This window comes from Carcharhinus amblyrhynchos, chromosome 30 (assembly GCF_965287045.1).
Source record: "Carcharhinus amblyrhynchos chromosome 30, sCarAmb.v2.hapA, whole genome shotgun sequence".
Classification (NCBI taxonomy): domain Eukaryota; kingdom Metazoa; phylum Chordata; class Chondrichthyes; order Carcharhiniformes; family Carcharhinidae; genus Carcharhinus; species Carcharhinus amblyrhynchos.
Genome location: NC_137353.1, coordinates 33,880,572 through 33,901,909, shown reverse-complemented (window position 1 = coordinate 33,901,909; position 21,338 = coordinate 33,880,572). Strand labels below are relative to the sequence as shown.

Sequence of the window (21,338 nt, the reverse complement as noted above, 5' to 3'; positions counted from 1 at the left end):
ACTACAGGCTCCATCATGGCTGCCGCGTGCCCTATCCACCGGCAACATGGAGGAGCTTGGTGCCACTAGTTGGATGCCAAGTGTGCCCTCTCCATCATTGAGACATTTTCATTGGAAAATAGTAGCACTATTTACTTCGTAACTATTTACTTCATCAAAGCTCCAGGGCTCCCAAACCCATTTTGAAATTCCAACCCTCTGCATTGGACACAACAGAACTAAACTGTGTTAGTTGTCCAGCTTAGGTGGATTGTCCATGCTAAATTGCCCTGAGTGTCAGGGGGATTAGCAGGGTAAATACATGGGGTTATTGGGGGGGGGGGGGCGGGTGTCAAGCCTGGTTGGGGTTGTGTTTGGTGCAGTCTCGATGGGCCGAATGGCCTTCAGCATTGTGGGGATTCTATGATTCTATGAGACGTTGGCATGTTAATGTCAAAATTAGAAAAGTAGATAGAGTGAGGTCAAAGGGGAAATTGGATTTATTAAAAAGATGGAAAGAGGGGATTGGGGAGTAGGAGGAGAGAGTGAGAATGGCAGCTTGAGCTATCCGTCGTGGGTGCGTATACAACTGGGATCAGAGCTCCCCCCATCACTGCGGCTGGGTACACTTGTTGACAGATTCCACTTCAATCTCTCACTAACTGCAGGAAGAAGGCCCAATTAAACACGTTGGCCCAAATTTACAAAGTTACGGTTGGTGATCCGACCTTTCCCTTTTTCATGTCCTTCCACTCGTTCACCAGATTCCTTCCATCCAGCCGCGTGCCATTGGCTTTCGTGTCACTTGGATACTCAACATCAGCTGTGTCTTTGGGGAACATGTATTTTCTGCCACCTCCCATTATCACCTGGTACACAAAATAGAGATCCATTAGGATGCATGTGTGTTTTATGTATGTATTTTACACATGTATTTTATGCAGATGTTTTATGCGTGTGTGGTCACACTTGTGTTTTACATATTTTTTGTGTGTTTTACACGTGTTTTATGCAGATGTTTCATGTGTGTGTTTTACATGTATGTTTTATGTGTGTGTTTAATGTGTGTGTTTTACATGTGCATTGTATGTGTGTTTTGCATGTGTGTTTATGTAAGTGATTTACATGTGTGTTTTATACGTGCTCTTTGTGCGTGTTTTACGTGTCTTTTACACGTGTCTTTTACACAGGTGTTTCATACATGTGTTTTACACATGTGTTTTATGCACGTGTTTCACACATTTTATGTGAGTGTTTTGCACGTGTGTTTTACATAGCCACAGGAACATACTCACTGGGCGAAATGTTCCAAAACAAATGACAAAGTGTCAGATTCTGACTGAAAACCGACAAGATTTACTAAGATGCTACTGGGGCTTGATGGATTGAGTTGTAAGAAGAGGCTGGATAGACTGGGACTTTTTCCTCTGGAGCGTAGGAGGCTGAGGGGTGGCTGTATGGAGGTCTATAAAATAATGAGGGGTACAGATCAGATAGATAGTCAATATCTTTTCCCAAAGGTAGGGGAGTCTAAAACTAGAGGGCATAGGTTTAAGATGAGAGGGGAGAGGGGCATTTTTTTCACACAGAGGGTGGTGAGTGTTGGGCTGAAGGGCCTGTTTCCATGCTGTAAGCCTCTCTGACTCTAAGTTTCTCTCCAGGAACACAGCCAAGTTTTCTGTCCAGGTCTTCTGACACTTTGTCAAAACAAATCCGGGGTGGGGGGTGGGGTGGATGTTTTGTGCCGTCGCTGTGGCAGAGAGAGGCCTGATAGAACTGGCAAGGTGCCCCAATCAGTGAGAAATCTGAGCTCCCTCCCACTCTCTCCTGGCCATGGAGAACTTCCCCCCACAAGCTGCAGGCTACCCCACCAAGGGAGTATCAGGTCGGGGGGAGGCACTCTCCCCGTCGTCACTCTCCACCCTGCGTTTGCCGGTGGGCAGCTCCCCCCTCCCCTCCCACTACACGTAAGGGGAAGATCCCCCTTTCCCCAATGGAGAAGCGATTTCCCCCTCAGTAACCCCAGTACTGACCCCAGAAATGCCCAGTTACATCACACCACTGGGAGCAGGGGTGGGAGCTCTCTCTCACGCACATCCTTTCTCATGCGTGCTGTCTCCCACCCACGCTCTCTCTTGTGTACTCTGTCAAGCACACTCTATCTAACGCACATTCCTTCTCACACACACTCTCTCTAACGCACATTCCTTCTCACACACACTCTCTCTAACACACATTCCTTCTCACACACACTCTCTCTAACACACATTCCTTCTCACGCACTCTCTAACACACATTCCTTCTCACGCACTCTCTAACACACATTCCTTCTCACACACACTCTCTCTAACGCACATTCCTTCTCACACACACTCTCTAACACACATTCCTTCTCACACACACTCTCTAACACACATTCCTTCTCACACACACTCTCTCTAACGCACATTCCTTCTCACACACACTCTCTAACACACATTCCTTCTCACACACACTCTCTCTAACACACATTCCTTCTCACACACACTCTCTCTAACACACATTCCTTCTCACACACACTCTCTCTAACACACATTCCTTCTCACACACACTCTCTCTAACGCACATTCCTTCTCACACACACTCTCTAACACACATTCCTTCTCACACACACTCTCTAACACACATTCCTTCTCACACACACTCTCTCTAACACACATTCCTTCTCACACACACTCTATCTAACGCACATTCCTTCTCACGCACACTCTCTCTAAAGCACATTCCTTCTCACACACACTATCTCTAACACACATTCCTTCTCACACACACTCTCTCTAACACACATTCCTTCTCACACACACTCTCTCTAACGCACATTCCTTCTCACACACACTCTCTCTAACACACATTCCTTCTCACACACACGCTATCTAACGCACATTCCTTCTCACACACTCTCTCTCTAACACACATTCCTTCTCACACACACTCTCTCTAACACACATTCCTTCTCACACACACTCTCTCTAACACACATTCCTTCTCACACACACTCTATCTAACACACATTCCTTCTCACACACACTCTATCTAACGCACATTCCTTCTCACGCACACTCTCTCTAAAGCACATTCCTTCTCACACACACTCTATCTAACGCACATTCCTTCTCACGCACACTCTCTCTAACGCACATTCCTTCTCACACACACTCTCTCTAACACACATTCCTTCTCACACACACACTCTCTAACACACATTCCTTCTCACACACACTCTCTCTAACACACATTCCTTCTCACACACACTCTCTCTAACACACATTCCTTCTCACACACACTCTCTCTAACACACATTCCTTCTCACACACACTCTGTCTAACGCACATTCCTTCTCACACACACTCTCTCCAACGCACATTCCTTCTCACACACACTCTCTCTAACGCACATTCCTTCTCACACACACTCTCTCTAACGCACATTCCTTCTCACACACACTCTCTCTAACACACATTCCTTCTCACACACACTCTCTCTAACACACATTCCTTCTCACACACACTCTCTCTAACACACATTCCTTCTCACACACACTCTCTCTAACACACATTCCTTCTCACGCACACTCTCTCTAACGCACATTCCTTCTCACACACACTCTCTCTAACACACATTCCTTCTCACACACACTCTCTCTAACACACCTTCCTTCTCACACACACTCTCTCTAACGCACATTCCTTCTCACACACACTCTCTCTAACGCACATTCCTTCTCACACACACTCTCTCTAACGCACATTCCTTCTCACACACACTCTCTCTAACACACATTCCTTCTCACACACACTCTCTCTAACACACATTCCTTCTCACCCACACTCTCTCTAACACACATTCCTTCTCACACACACTCTCTCTAACACACCTTCCTTCTCACACACACTCTCTCTAACACACATTCCTTCTCACACACTCTCTCTCTAACACACATTCCTTCTCACACACACTCTCTCTAACGCACATTCCTTCTCACACACACTCTCTCTAACACACATTCCTTCTCACACACACTCTCTCTAACGCACATTCCTTCTCACGCACACTCTCTCTAACACACATTCCTTCTCACACACACACTCTCTAACACACATTCCTTCTCACGCACACTCTCTCTAACACACATTCCTTCTCACACACACACTCTCTAGCACACATTCCTTCTCACACACACTCTCTCTAACACACATTCCTTCTCACACACACTCTCTCTAACACACATTCCTTCTCACGCACACTCTAACACACATTCCTTCTCACGCACACTCTCTCTAACACACATTCCTTCTCACGCACACACTCTCTAACACACATTCCTTCTCACGCACACTCTCTCTAACACACATTCCTTCTCACACACACTCTCTCTAACACACATTCCTTCTCACGCACACTCTCTCTAACACACATTCCTTCTCACACACACTCTCTCTAACACACATTCCTTCTCACACACACTCTCTCTAACACACCTTCCTTCTCACACACACTCTCTCTAACACACATTCCTTCTCACACACACTCTCTCTAACGCACATTCCTTCTCACACACACTCTCTCTAACACACATTCCTTCTCACGCACTCTTTCTCTAACACACATTCCTTCTCACACACTCTCTCTAACACACATTCCTTCTCACACACACTCTCTCTAACACACATTCCTTCTCACACACACTCTCTCTAACACACATTCCTTCTCACCCACACTCTCTCTAACACACATTCCTTCTCACACACACACTCTCTAACACACATTCCTTCTCACACACTCTCTCTCTAACACACATTCCTTCTCACACACACTCTCTCTAACACACATTCCTTCTCACGCACACTCTCTCTAACACACATTCCTTCTCACACACACTCTCTCTAACACACATTCCTTCTCACACACACTCTCTCTAACACACATTCCTTCTCACGCACACTCTCTCTAACACACATTCCTTCTCACACACACTCTCTCTAACACACATTCCTTCTCACGCACACTCTCTCTAACACACATTCCTTCTCACGCACACTCTCTCTAACACACATTCCTTCTCACACACACACTCTCTAACGCACATTCTTTCTCACGCACACTCTCTCTAACACACATTCCTTCTCACACACACTCTCTCTAACACACATTCCTTCTCACACACACTCTCTCTAACACACATTCCTTCTCACGCACACTCTCTCTAACACACATTCCTTCTCACACACACTCTCTCTAACACACATTCCTTCTCACGCACACTCTCTCTAACACACATTCCTTCTCACGCACACTCTCTCTAACGCACATTCTTTCTCACACACACTCTCTCTAACACACATTCCTTCTCACACACACACTCTCTAACGCACATTCTGTCTCACACACACTCTCTCTAACACACATTCCTTCTCATGCACACTCTCTCTAACACACATTCCTTCTCACACACACTCTCTCTAACGCACTCTTTCTCACACGCACACTCTCTAACACACTCTCTAACACACACTCTTTCTCACACACACTCTCCCACACTCTCTCTAACACACACTCTTTCTCACACACACTCTCTCTAATGTACTCTTTCTCACGCACACTCTCGCACACACTCTCTAACACACACTCTTTCTCACGCACACTCTCGCACACACTCTCTAACACACACTCTTTCTCACGCACACTCTCCCACACTCTCTCTAACACACACTCTTTCTCATGCACACTGTCTCTAATGCACTCTTTCTCACGCACACTCACGCACACACTCTCTAACGCACACTTTCACACACACACTCTCTAACACACACTCTTTCTCACACATACACTCTCTAACACACACTCTCTCCAATGCACGCTCTCTAACACACACTGTTTCTCACGCACACTCTCTAATGCACACTCTTTCTCACGCACACTCTCTCGTGCGTACACACTCTCTAACGCACACTCTTTCTCACACACACACACTCTCTAACACACACTCTCTCCAATGCACACTCTCTAACGCACACTCTCTCTAATACACACTCTCTGATACACATTCTCTCTCAGGCACACTCTCTAATACACACTCTCTCTCATGCACACTCTCTAACGCACACTCTTTCTCACACACACACACTCTCTAACACACATTCTCTCTAATGCACACTCTCTAACACACACTCTCTCTAATGCACACTCTCTAACGCACACTCTCTCTAATGCACACTCTCTAACGCACACTCTTTCTCACACACACACACTCTCTAACACACAGTCTCTCCAATGCACACTCTCTAACGCACACTCTCTCTAATGCGCACTCTCTAACACACACTCTCTCCAATGCATACTCTCTAATGCACACTCTCTCTAACGCACACTCTCTAATACACTCTTTCTCTCATGCACACTCTCTAATACACACTCTCTAATGCACACTCTCTAATACACACTCTCTCTCATGCACACTCTCTAACACACACTCTCTCTAATGCACACTCTCTAATACACACTCTCTAATGCACACTCTCTAATACACACTCTCTCTCATGCACACTCTCTAACACACACTCTCTCTCATGCACACTCTCTAACACACACTCTCTCTCATGCACACTCTCTAACACACACTCTCTCTCATGCACACTCTCTAACACACACTCTCTCTCATGCACACTCTCTAACACACACTCTCTCTAATGCACACTCTCTAATACACACTCTCTCTCATGCACACTCTCTAACACACACTCTTTCTCATGCACACTCTCTAACACACACTCTCTCTAATGCACACTCTCTAATACACACTCTCTCTCATGCACACTCTCTAACACACACTCTTTCTCATGCACACTCTCTAACACACACTCTCTCTCATGCACACTCTCTAACACACACTCTCTCTCATGCACACTCTCTAACACACACTCTCTCTCATGCACACTCTCTAACACACACTCTCTCTCATGCACACTCTCTAACACACACTCTCTCTCATGCACACTCTCTGACACACACTCTTTCTCACGCACACTCTCTAACACACACTCTCTCTCATGCACACTCTCTAACACACACTCTTTCTCACGCACACTCTCTCCAATGCACACTCTCTCGTGCGTACACACTCTCTTAAGCGGCCGTACAAATACACAGTTGAATCAGCTGGAGATACAGTTGAATGAAGGATGCTGAATGAATCTCAGTTTGTTACAACATGAGGGAATTATCAATATCTGCAAAGTGCTCGTACTCCGGAATGTTCACACGCACCGATCAGATAAAGAAACATTATTTCGCTGAATTTCAGCTGGTTTGGGCTGCTGCTGTCTGGGGAATGAATGAAGTTTATTGATACACCAAGTCTGGGCATGTTTAACACTCTCGCTGACTAACACTAAATCACCGGATCATCCCAAAAACCATTCACAATCTGAATGTAATCATCTCTCAGGATCCTGCCAATGAGTGCAGTGCAATATAAACCCAATCTCCCTATAAATGATGATATATACTCTGCAGCTTTTATTGAGTGGATGGGATAAATTCAACAACTGTCAGCACTGGGAATGGAGCGAGGAGCCTCTTCAAATGGCCAGGACTGGACAGGGAATTTCACTTCTCCGTGTGAATGGGAAACTCTGCAGTAACACACAAACTTCCTTTGTCCCTGTAACTTCCCCCATTCATTTGCATCCTTCTCTGCGCACACGTCATTCAGTTCCTTTGTGTGAGGTTTTCCTTTCCCCAAAGGCTTTGCTGTCACTCGCTGAATAACCAGCTCGAGGCCGGAGAGAGCTTAACTCCAAAGGAACCCTCAAAACCAGAAATGGACTACACACTTCACTGCAAATCAAACAGCAGAGGTAGAATAAATGGCACGGGTTATGGACATGATGGGGAGGTGCCAGCATTGGACTGGGGGCCACACAGTAAGAAGTCTCACAACATCAGGTGAGTGATGAGGTCACCTGACGAAGGGGCAAACCCCGAAAGCTCGTGGCGTTTACTACCAAATAAACCTGTTGGACTTTAACCTGGTGTTGTGAGACTTCTTACAGGTTGTGGATACAGGGCACAGGGTGTGGATACATCGCATAGTGTGGATAAAGGGCACAGTGTTTAGATACAGGGCACAGTGTGTGGATACAGGGCACAGGGTGTGGATACAGGGCACAGGGTGTGGATACAGGACACACAGTGTGGATACAGGGCACACAGTGTGGATACAGGGCACAGGCTGTGGATACAGGGCACACAGTGTGGATACAGGGCACAGGGTGTGGATACAGGGCACAGTGTGTGGATACAGGGCACACAGTGTGGATACAGGGCACAGGGTGTGGATACAGGGCACAGTGTGTAGATACAGGGCATAGTGTGTGGATACAGGGCGCAGGGTGTGGATACAGGGCACAGGGTGTGGATACAGGGCACAGTGTGTGGATACAGGGCACAATGTGTGGATACAGGGCACAGTGTGTGGATACAGGGCACAATGTGTGGATACAGGGCACAGAGTGTGGATACAGGGCACAGTGTGTAGATACAGGGCATAAAGTGTGGATACAGGGCACAGGGTGTGGATACAGGGCACAGTGTGTGGATACAGGGCACAATGTGTGCATACAGGGCACAGTGTGTGGATACAGGGCACAATGTGTGGATATAGGGCACAGAGCGTGGATACAGGGCACATTGTGTGGATACAGGGCACAGTGTGTGGATACAGGGCACAGTGTGTGCATACAGGGCACAGTGTGTGGATACAGGGCACAATGTGTGGATATAGGGCACAGGGTGTGGATACAGGGCACACAGTGTGGATACAGGGCACAATGTGTGCATACAGGGCACAGTGTGTGGATACAGGGCACAATGTGTGGATATAGGGCACAGAGCGTGGATACAGGGCACATTGTGTGGATACAGGGCACAGGGTGTGGATACAGGGCACAGTGTGTGGATACAGGGTGCAGGGTGTGGATACAGGGCACAGTGTGTAGATACAGGGTGCAGGGTGTGGATACAGGGCACAGTGTGTAGATACAGGGCACAGTGTGTGGATAAGGGCACAGGGTGTGGATACAGGGCACAGTGTGTGGATACAGGGCACAGTGTGTGGATACAGGGCAGAGTGTGTGGATAGAGGGCACAATGTGTGGATACAGGGCAGAGTGTGTGGATACAGGGCACAGGGTGTGGATACAGGGCACAGGGTGTGGATACAGGGCACAGGGTGTAGATACAGGGCACAGGGTGTGGATACAGGGCACAGGGTGTGGATACAGGGCACAGGGTGTAGATACAGGGCACAGGGTGTGGATACGGGGCACAGGGTGTGGATACAGGGCACAGGGTGTGGATACAGGGCACAGGGTGTTGATACAGGGTAGAGTGTGGATACAGGGCACAGGGTGTGGATACAGGGCAGTGTATGGATAGAGGACAGAGTGAGTGAAGTTATAACCAGGTATACCATTGGGACAGATCACTGCCCGATTCTGGGTTAACGGTGGGAGGGGTTTATGGGGTCACAAGGCAGGAGTCACAGACAGGGGCGAGGGGGTGGGCAGGAGTTTGCTGGAATCTTTCAAGGAAAATATTAAATCATCTCCGGGGTTCCAGGGCCACCGGTTAAGCAGCTCAGAGCAGCGCCCATGGCACCCAGGGGCTCAGGGGGCACCCTGGGGTGCCGTCCTCTGGGACTTTGATGCCAGTAGAGATAGGGGACCTCACTGAGGTATTGAAATCAGACTCCTATCTGTTTTGACCGTGTGAGCAAGGTGTCCGTCCAGGGGTCAGCGAACATTCGGGTCAGACCCACCTCTGGGGCGGCTCACGGAAAGCAGAATATTTTTTAAGATTTCCCACCCCCCCGCCTCCCCTCCACCCCCTTCATTGCCCAGGACGCACAGGTAAGTGGACAAATAACCACCCCCACCCCTCTCCTCCGGGCAACCCAAATCTCAAAGCTCCAATCACAGGCTTTAACTGAATCTCCATCGACATTCTGGGAAAGGCTCCGCTGGCAACTCCCAGCGTCATTCCCGGGAGCGAGACAGCAAACACGCTTAGCACCGCACAACATCCCCCCCGCCCAAACCCGCCCAACCCCGCGAACCCCCCTGTAGTTGGCTCTGATACAACAGCATTCATCTCTTTTCAATTCTGGAACAGGAATCACAGGCTCTTCCCTGCAGTGAGAAGGGTTCGCAAATCCATAGAACCATAAGGGTGATGGCTAACACGGGGGGGACATCGCTTTAAATTGAAGGGTGGTAATTATAGGAGGGATGTCAGACGTAGGTTCTTTACTCAGAGGGCGTGGAATGCCCTGCCTGCAGCGGTTGTGGACTCGCCAACTTTGAGGGCGTTCAAATGGTCAGTGGATAGGCACATGGATAATATTGGAATAGTTTAGGTTAGAGGGTCATTAGATTGGTTCCACTGGTCGGCGCAACATCGAGGGCCGAAGGGCCTGTACCGCGCTGGAATGTTCTATGTTCTATACATGGCCATTCAGCCCATCGAGCCATGACAAAACCCCCGACCTCCCACCTAATCCCATTCACCAGCACTTGGCCCATAGCCCTGAATGTTACAATGAGCCAAGTGCTCATCCAGGTACTTTTTAAAGGATGTGAGGCATCCCACCCCCACCCCCCTCCCCCTGCCCCGGCAGCACATTCTGGACCCTCACCACCCTCTGGGTAAAACAAGTTCTTCCTCAAATCCCCCCCTAAACCTCCCAACCCTCACCTTGGATTCAAAGTATTTTTTTAAAAGAATTCCCACTTTGGCGTGGTGAGTGTAAACAAGGGTTTAGCAGGAGAGAGGCAGGATCATTCCTTTGGGAATATTACTCTGCCAAGATCCTCTTTCTATCAGCTGGCAATCCTCCAGTAACACTGCTGCCTGTGGAGCCCAAAGCAAAGGGCCCACCTACCCACACCGAGGATAGGCACTGTCACCTCTCTCACCACATCTCAACAGCTGGGGACAGTGAGGAATGTAGGAGAGGTACTATCAATATAAAACACTGTAAAAGATTATGCAGTAACCCCCGTGACTCACATGGGGAATGCCTACCTGACCTCCCTGTGGGACTCCTGGAAAATGAGTTCCCGTGGTAATAGGCCCAACCAGGTGGAAATCGTATTCTGAGCTTATATAAAAGCAGACCCCTGAGCGGGTCCAGTGCTGTACAGTCCCAGATGGGACACATGTACATGTTTCACAGGGTTGTGGTTTCATTTTTGCTTTGATAAATAAAGTGTCGTAGAATCTCCATGATGCAGAAGGAGGCCATTCAGCCCATCGAGTCAACACCGACAATCGTCCCACCCAAACTATCCCCTTAACTCCATACATATAAGAACATAAGAAATAGGAGCAGGAGTAAGCCATCTAGCCCTTCGAGCCTGCCCTGCCATTCAATAAGATCATGGCTGATCTGTCGTGGCTCAGTTCCACTTTCCCACCCTCTCCCCATAACCCTTAATCCCCTTGCCTGTCAAAAACCCATCAACCTGCGTCTTAAAAATATTCAGCGAGGCAGCCTCCACCACTTCAACGGGCAGAGAATTCCAGAGATTCACCACGCTTTGAGTGAAGAAATTCCTCCTCAACTCCATTCTAAACTGCCCCCCTCCTTATCTTGAGGCTGTGCCCTCTAGTCCTACTGTCCTTTCTGAGCGGGAAGAGCCTCTCCACCTCTATCCTATCCATCCCATTCATCATCTTATACGTCTCAATGAGATCTCCCCTCATTCTTCTAAACTCTAACGAGTACAAGCCTAGTTTATTCAGCCTCTCCTCATAACTCAACCCCCTTAACTCCGGTATCAGCCAAGTAAACCTCCTCTGCACTCCCTCCAAGGCCAAAATATCCTTGCGTAAGTGCGGCGACCAAAACTGCACACAGTACTCTAGCTGTGGCCTCACCAGTGCCCTGTACAGTTGCAGCAAGACCTCCCTACTTTTATATTTATATTTACCCTGCTAATCCCCCTGGCTCTAAGGGTCAATTCAACATGGCCAGTTGTCCTAACTCGCACATCTTTGGACTGTGGGAAGAAACCCGAGTACCCGGGGGAAACCCACGCAGACATGGGGAGAACGTGCAGACTCCGCACAGACAGTGACCCAAGGTGGGAATCGAACCCATGTCCCTGGAGTTGTGAGGCAGCAGTGCTAACCACTGTGCCACTGTGCTGGCCATGTCTTGCCTTTCTGGTTGCCTTCTGAATGATTACAGGTCTTAAGGAGAGAGCAGCATTGCGGTGATAAATAGTGGATTAATGGCCCAGATACACAAGTTCAAAGCTCACCATGGAAGCTTGGAGAATTTAAATTCAATTAATTATTAAATCTGGAATAATGCGCTAACCTCATTAATAATGGAATTACAAGTAGGTTCTCCAAGATGGGGAAGGTGCTGTCCAAATCTAACCCTGCCAGTGAGTGACTCCAGACTCAGAGCCAAGCTGGCAGACTCTGACCTGCACCTCCTAAAAACTATAGCACGACATAGAGAAGGGATGTCTGTGGGGCTAACACACACTCACACACACACACCCAAACACACACCCATACACACACCCACACACACACCCATACACACACCCACACACACCCACACACACACCCACATGCACCCACACACATCCACACACATCCACCCACACACACCCAAACACACACCCACACACACACCCAAACACTCACACTCACACACATGCCCACACACCCACACACACACCCAAACACTCACACTCACACACACACACCCACACACACACCCACACACACCCACACAGACCCACACACACACCCACACACACACCCAAACACTCACACTCAGACACACACACCCACACACACACCAAACACACACCCACACACAGACCCACACACACACCCACACACACACCACACAGACCTACACACACACCCACACACCCACACACACACCCACACACACACCCACACACCCACACAGACCCACACACACACCCACACACCCAAACACACACCCACACACCCAAACACACACCCACACACACACCCACACACCCACACACACCCACACAGACCCACACACACACCCACACACCCACACACACACCCACACACACACCCACACACCCACACACACCCACACAGACCCACACACACACCCACACACCCAAACACACACACACACAGTTTATGAGATTGATAAGCTGATTAAAAGAACAAATCAGAAACTGATCGAATGTGAATGGATCGGGAATTCACACGTTCCACGAGAAGTGGGGAAGTGACATTACTCTGGGATTAGCACAGGAATAGCCGGATCAGACTGCAAAATATAACACAGCAGCCAGCGGGACAGAGTGTCCTGGGGGAGACGGCAGGACAGACAGTCCTGGGGGAGACAGTGAGACAGAGTGTCCTGGGGGAGACAGTGAGACAGACAGTCCTGGGGGAGACAGTGAGACAGAGTGTCCTGGGGGAGACAGTGAGACAGACAGTCCTGGGGGAGACAGTGAGACAGACAGTCCTGGGGGAGACAGTGAGACAGAGTGTCCTGGGGGAGACAGTGAGACAGACAGTCCTGGGGGAGACAGTGAGACAGAGTGTCCTGGGGGAGATGGCGGGACAGACAGTCCTGGGGGAGACAGTGGGATGCACAGGCCTGGGGGAGACAGTGAGACAGAGAGTAATATGGTACTATTAAAGATTAGAGGAGATGGACAAAGCGACTGGTGCATGAACAGCACAGAGGTCAGGCTGAATGCAGCACGGAACTCACATATAGACTCAGTACGTGGTACGGTTGGACAAGTTACCTCAATCCCGGGAATATTATAGACAAGTTGTTCAGCGATATCTTTACAGCCTTGTTCCAGTGCCTCAATTGGCATCTCCGCGTCTGAGTACCAGTCCCTATTCACCGTGTGAGCGTAGGTGGCACTGGGTGTGGCATGTTGTACCCGCGTGGTGGTTACCAAACCTGTGGATTTACCTGCAGGGAAATTAAAACATAAAGAACGATGAGAAAGCAGCAATGAAATGATCCCGGAATTCTTCAAACTTCGGAGTCTGGCCTGTCCCATTTTTAAACAGCTCCACCGTTAACAGCTGTGCTTTCCACTGCCTGGGCTCCAAGCTCTGCGATTAGTGCCTAATACCTGTACCACCTCGCTGTACTGCAGGAACCACCTCAACCTCACTTCCACATCTCATGGTAGCAGACACATGGGAAAACCACCTCTCCAAGTTCCTCTCCAAGTCACTCCCAGCCCTGACTTGGAAAAATATCATCACTGGGTCAAAATCCTGGAACTCCTTCCCTAACAGCACTGTGGGTGTACCTACATCTCAGCGACTGTGGTGGTTCAAGAAGGCAGCTCACCACCATCTTCTGCAGGGCAATTAGGGATGGGCAATGAACGCTGGCCCAGCTAATAACACCCATCTCTTATGACTGAACTTAAAATACCTTTACATAGAGCAGTACAGCACAGTTCAGGCCCTCAAAGTTGTGCCGAGCTATGTGCAAACCCAAGATCGAGCTGTCCCACTCCCTATCATTCTGGTCTGCTCCATGTGCCTATCCAATAAAAATTCCTAAAGTGTCCAAATCCATCACATCTCGCAGTCCATTCCACACCCCAACCACTCTCTGAGTAAAGAATCTACCTCGCACATCCCTCCTATATCTCCCACCATGAGTTATGCCCCCTAGTAACGGCTACATTCACCCGAGGAACTTTCTATTTTAGGTTGATTTATTAGTGTCACGAGTAGGCTTACATTAACACTGCAGTGAAATTACAGTGAAAATCCCCAAGTCGCCACATTCCAGCCCCTGTTTGGATACACTGAGGGAGAATTTAGCGTGGCCAATGCACCTAACCAGCACGTCTTTCAGACTGTGGGAGGAAACCGGAGCACCCGGAGGAAACCCACGCAGACATGGGGAGAATGTGCAGACTCCACATAGACAGTGACCCAGGCTGGGAATCGAACCCGGATCCCTGGCGCTGTGAGGCAGCGAAGAACAAACAAAGAACAAAACAGCCCGGGAAACAGGCCATTCGGCCCAACGAGCCCACACCGCCATTTTGACATTATGAGTCCCCCCTCCACCCATGCTGCCTCTGACAAAACATCTGATGATCTGTCCAATATTTGATGTAGTTTGAGGCCAGATTTTGTCTGGTAATGTTGCTGTCAAGTACCTTCACTATATAAATGTGTTGTGCTAATTGCCTTCTGAAATACAGCGCTCACTTCACTGAATGGACACAATAGATGAATCACTCGGAGTGACATACCTTCCCCAATCAGGTAACTGGCACCTGGGTCCAAGTCCCACAGAACTGGACAGCAATGTGCAGGCAAAGTATTAAAGTTAAATCAGGATGTTAAAGTTGATTAGTTGAAAGACAAATGGAGGGAGGCGATGGCCTAGTGGTATTATCGCTAGATTATTAATCCAGAATCTCGGCTATTGTTCCGGGACCCGGGTTCGAATCCCGCCACGGCAACTGGTGGAATTTGAATTCAATAAAAAATACCTGAAATTAAGAATCTACTGATGGGTGTCAGGAAAAACCCATCCGCTTCACAAATGTCCTTTAGGGAAGTAAATCTGTACTCGGTCTGGCCTACATGTGATTCCAGAGTGACAGCAATGTGGCTGACTCTCAACTGCTGTCCAAAGGCAGCCGGGGATGGGTAATAAATGCTGGCCCACCCAGTGGCACACAAATGGATAAAAACAATAGTCTGACAGAGGAGAGAAGGCCGAGGGCTGTCAGACAGATTCCATGGTTTGGATGTCTCAGTTCGGGACTGGATTTGCAAAGAAGGTTCGAGCACTCAACTAAAAATATACATTAGCGCAAGCGACGAGAAGAACTTTTTAATAGGACTCCACTCGGAATCTCAGGAAATCCCAAAGGCCGAGACCTCCGGCTGCCCACTCCGGCCGGACTGTCTGCTCTCAGCGGCGGCGTTCCCCCTTTGCCGCGGGTCCCCCCGGCCAAGTATGGCGTGGCTCCAATGGGGATTCCCGGTGGCAGCAGCGGGATCAGAGGATCCTGTCGCCGGCGGACGGTGCGCCAATTTCCGGGTCGGAGAATCTCGCTCGGGGTGCTTCCAGCCAATGACGCACCTGGTCAGAAACATGGCGGCCAACTCGTGCACAGCAAGATCCCACAGTAAAACTCCTAAGAATCACTCAGAACTGAGGCCAGGGGATCTAAATATGGAGCATCCTGAAATAGGAGGGGAAGAGTGTGTGTGAGGCCTACGCTTGGTGGCATCAGTACAGATCATCGACTCAAATGGAGGGCTCTAGAGATGCCCTTAGGTGGAGGGTTTACAGGTGTCTAGACGTACTTGTGGGTTCTAGAGATCTCTAGACATCTTGGAGCATTCTGGAGATGACCAGACACCTTGGTGGTTATAGAGATGCTTAATATATCAAAGGGAAGGTTCTGGAGATGTCCGGACAACTCAGGTGGAAGGTTCTAGAGATGTCTAGACATCCTCATTGGTTCTAGAGATCGCTAGACACCTTGGAGCATTCTACAGATGTCTAGACATCATGGAGGGCTCTAGTTATGTTGAATATATCTGAGTGAATTTTAGCGCTTGGCTAGGTTAGAAAGTTTGGGAAAGTGAGGCCACAGAGAAAAACAAGGATTAGAATTTTAAACTCAAGGTATAGTCAGTGACATTGAGTGAGGACAGGGATGAGTCAACCAAACTAGAACACGGGAGAAAGGCCAAGAGAGAATAGAAACTAATGTTTTACTAATTCTTTTATCTTACTAGATTGGGGATTGGGAGTCCAGGGTACAAGATTCCTCCTATCTTAACATGGAGACCTGACCATTTTTCTCTTGAATGGTCAGACTAGTAAGTGGCTATGCTTGAGTTACCCTGTGATGTGAACAGAACAGAGAGTGCTACTCCTTCCAATGATCCAGGCTAATTATCACTGCTTGGAACTCCTCATGGGGGCCTGGGGTTTAAGCTGTATCACAAAAACCCACTCTGCAGGTGCAGCAGGTGATCAAGAAAGCGAATGGGATGCTGGCCTTTATAGCGAGGGGGATAGAATATAAAAGCAGGGAGGTCTTGCTGCAACTGTACAGGGTACTGGTGAGGCCGCAGCTGGAGTACTGTGTGCAGTTTTGGTCGCCGCACTTGCAGAAGGATATATTGGCCTTGGAGGGAGTGCAGAGAAGGTTCACCAGGCTATACCGGAGACGAGGGAGTTAGCCTATGAGGAGAGATTGAATAGACTGGGTCTGTACTCGTTGGAGTTTAGAAGGATGAGGGGGGATCTTATAAAGACTTGCAAGATAATGAAGGGGATGGATAGGGTAGAGGTAGAAAGATTCTTCCCGCTTAGAAAGGATAGCAAGACTAGAGGGCACAGCCTCAAAATAATGGGGTGCAGTTTAGAACGGAGTTGAGGAGGAACTTCTTCACTCAAAGGGTGGTGAATCTCTGGAATTCTCTGCCCGTTGAAGTGGTGGAGGCTACCTCGCTGAATATATTTTAGTCACGGGTAGATAGGCTTCTGATAGACAAGGGAATTAAGGGTTATGGGGAGAAAGCGGGAAAGTGGAACTGATCCACTTCAGATCAGCCATGATCTTATTGAATGGCGGGGCAGGCTCAAAGGGCTAGATGGCCAACTCCTGCTCCTATTTCTTATGTGCCTCAGAATCACAGAATCCTACAGTGCAGAACAGGCCCTTCAGCCCATTGAGTCTGCACCGATGCCCTGACCTACCCACATGATCCCACTTGCCCGCACTTGGCCCATTGCCTTGGATGTTATGACGTGCCGAGTACTTATGTACTCTGTGTGTGACTGTGTGTGATAGGGTATACTAACCGGCATCAACTGCCCATTTCAGGATGGATGTCACCTCGTTGCCAAAGGTGGTATTGCACTGTCTCCGCACTGAAGCCGCACTCACGCCCACTGTGCCTTCATTTGCCTTGACGCCACACAGGTAGGCCGTTGCTGTGCCAGCACTGTCGGGTACCTGAGCGTTGGTGTTATAGGTCTTGGAGGGGAGGGAATGCAAGGGAGAGAGTCAACACGTTGCAATTTGTCTTCCCATCTCAAAGAACCAAATTCACGCAAATCAAACTAAAAAGAAACAAAGTCGCAAAGTTGCAAAGAATAGAATCGGGATTTTAAAAATTGCATTGTTATAACTTTAAATGTTTGACTACTTTGTGCCACTGTCAACAATTCACATCATCCATTTCCAACCAGTTCTTCAGGCAGAATTCCACAAGGAGGAAATATCCATGTTGTCAAGGCCAAGGTCATTTCCTTAACAAGAGCTTGTGTTGGCCTACCTCCATTCAGAAAAGAATCAAGACTTTTCTCCCACTTTATGAAGAGGAAAGTTCACTAAGAAATTTCTGACTTGTGTTGCCAAGAGTGTAGGGCACCGAGAAGCAGGGGGGGATAGAACTCAAATGTGGTAGGTGACCTCCAAGACTGAAGCGCTCTTTGTCACAGTTGGACAACTAACCGACAGAGATGCAGTTCAGAGCTACCTTTGACAGAGCGACGTATGGGAACTTATCCATTTCCAAGAAACCTTCCTCTCCGTTTTGGTTTTGCAACTGGCCTTTCAGAATCCGAGCAGCCGTCACCGTGGGTATCCCCATACCTAAAATACACAAAGAATTCCAGGGAATCAGGCCTCAGCATTGAGCTCACTCCTTCTCTCAGTGTTTGCCCAGATCGTGCTTTCTGCCTCTGAGACGTCATACACACCTTAATCTGAGCTCCAAAATGTGTTGCCCTGCGCGTTGACATCTTAGGTAAAGTTTGATGGTCATTCTTAGTCCTTGGGAGGAAACCAGAGCACCCGGAGGAAACCCACGCAGACACGGGGAGAATGTGCAGACGGTGACCCAAGCCAGGAATCGAAGCGGGGTCCCTGGCACTGTGAGGCAGCAGTACTAAGCACTGTGCCAGCGTGCCAACATACACAGGTCAGTGGAATAGGTGGACATGAAATTTAACACTGGTAAGTGTGAAGTGATTCATTCCGATAGGGAGAATATAGAACATAGAACATTACAGCGCAGTACAGGCCCTCGATGTTGTGCCGACCAGTGGAACCAATCTAATGACCCTCTAACCTAAACTATTCCAATGTTATCCATATGCCTATCCACTGACCATTTGAACGCCCTTAAAGTTGGCGAGTCCACAACTGCTGCAGGCAGGGCATTCCACACCCTTACTACCCTCTGAGTAAAGAACCTACCTCTGACATCCCTCCTATAATTACCACCCCTCAATTTAAAGCTATGTCCCCTCGTGTTAGCCATCACCACCCGAGGAAAAAGGCTCTCACTGTCAAAGGAGAATAAGAAGGAGAGAAAATACAAAAGAGAGAGTACAGTTCGAAGCGAAGTTTGGGGGCAAAATCTGTTGGTACATTGGCTTAGAGTAAAAAGCATGGAGGTTCTGATGAACCCTTTTGGACCTCAATTACAGATTTGTGTCCGATTCTGGGCACCATGCTTTCAGAATGATACGAAAGCTCTCGAGAGAAAACAGGAAAGGGGAATGTGCTGGGCATGAGAGACTTTAATCAGGCGGTCAGATTGATGAAGCTGGGTTTGTTCTACTCCGGGAGGAGAATGTTGAGTGGGGATTTGACAGAGGTGTTCTTGAGGGGCCAGGACAAGGTCACGGGAGAAAAAGGGTTATAATTGGTGGAGAGCTCAAGAAGCAGAGGCTTAGGATTGGCTAAAGAACCCCAAAAGCGACATGAGTGGTTAGGAACTGAAGGGTGATGGAGGCAAATCCAACCAGGCCTCTCAATTAGAGAAAGAGGTTAAGGGATTGTAGGGAGAGGGTGGGGACGAGCAAAATTGCTCTTTTTGTGAGCCAGGAAAGATCTGAGGGACAGAATGGGCTACTTCTATGCTGTAGGGTAATAAATGACTTTTCTATGGGCGGAATTCACTGTGCCACCTGCCACGCGGTGGGAGATAGCCTGGCATTGATAAGTGGTGGCACCTTCTGGCCCAGCATTGTCAATGGAGTTCGCGCTGAATGTACCCCTCTTGCCATGGAGCACGTGGTGGGGTTACACCTTCAGTGGGACTGGAAGATCCCACCGGTGTGAATGGCCAGTAAGTTCTGGCCTACGATTCTAGCAGTTCATGAAGAAACACGAAGATCAGATACTCTTACGAAGACATGGGAATCGCCGTTCATGCGATTCTTTTATAGGGCATTGGTGAGGCCGCAGCTGGAGTACTGTGTGCAGTTTTGGTCGCCGCACTTACGCAAGGATATTTTGGCCTTGGAGGGAGTGCAGAGGAGGTTTACGAGGCTGATGCTAGAGTTGAGGGGGTTGAGCTATGAGGAGAGGCTGAATAAACTAGGCTTGTACTCGTTAGAGTTTAGAAGATTGAGGGGAGATCTCATTGAGACATATAAGATGATGAATGGGATGGATAGGATGGAGGTGGAGAGGCTCTTCACGCTCAGAAAGGACAGTAGGACTAGAGGGCACAGCCTCAAGATAAAGGGGGGGTGGTTTAGAACGGAGTTGAGGAGGAACTTCTTCACTCAAAGGGTGGTGAATCTCTGGAATTCTCTGCCCGTTGAAGTGGTGAAGGCTGCCTCGCTAAATATTTTTAAGACGCGGGTTGATGGGTTTTTGATAAGCGAGGGGATTAAGGGTTATGGGGAGAGGGCGGGAATGTGGAACTGAGCCACAACAGATCAGCCATGATCTTATTGAATGGCGGGGCAGGCTCGAAGGGCTAGATGGCCTACTCCTGCTCCTATTTCTTATGTTCTTATGTTCTTTTGTCTCAAGGATGTGTGCCTAAGCAGAGATCCTAATCATTGTCATAATCAGCACTCTGCTGTCCCCCAGGTGCTTAATGCAGCCCACTGCACTCTCACCTTCATGAGCTAGGAAGCTAAACATGGAATGCGCTGTGAAGAAAAATCTTGCTGCAACTGTACAGGGCACTGGTGAGGCCGCAGCTGGAGTACTGTGTGCAGTTTTGGTCGCCGCACTTGCGCAAGGATATATTGGCCTTGGAGGGAGTGCAGAGGAGGTTCACTAGGCTGATACCGGAGATGAGGGGGTTGGACTATGAAGAGAGACTGAATAGACTGGGTCTGTACTCGTTGGAGTTTAGAAGGATGAGGGGGGATCTTATAGAGACGTATAAGATAATGAAAGGGATGGATAGGGTAGAGGTAGAGAGATTCTTCCCGCTTAGAAAGGACAGCAGGACTAGAGGGCACAGCCTCA

General features: G+C 48.6%; 1 protein-coding gene across 1 annotated transcript in view; it reads right to left on the bottom strand.

The window, feature by feature from the left end:
- Nucleotides 1-21,338, bottom strand: part of alpl (alkaline phosphatase, biomineralization associated) — a 99,862-nt gene that overhangs the window by 31,213 nt on the left and 47,311 nt on the right. The window contains exons 5-8 of the mRNA XM_080215506.1: nt 18,598-18,713; nt 17,918-18,092; nt 13,845-14,020; nt 708-848 (exon numbers count right to left, since the gene is read on the bottom strand). Of these exons, the coding sequence (XP_080071632.1) occupies nt 708-848; nt 13,845-14,020; nt 17,918-18,092; nt 18,598-18,713 (608 nt within the window). The remainder of the gene's footprint in view (nt 1-707; nt 849-13,844; nt 14,021-17,917; nt 18,093-18,597; nt 18,714-21,338) is intronic.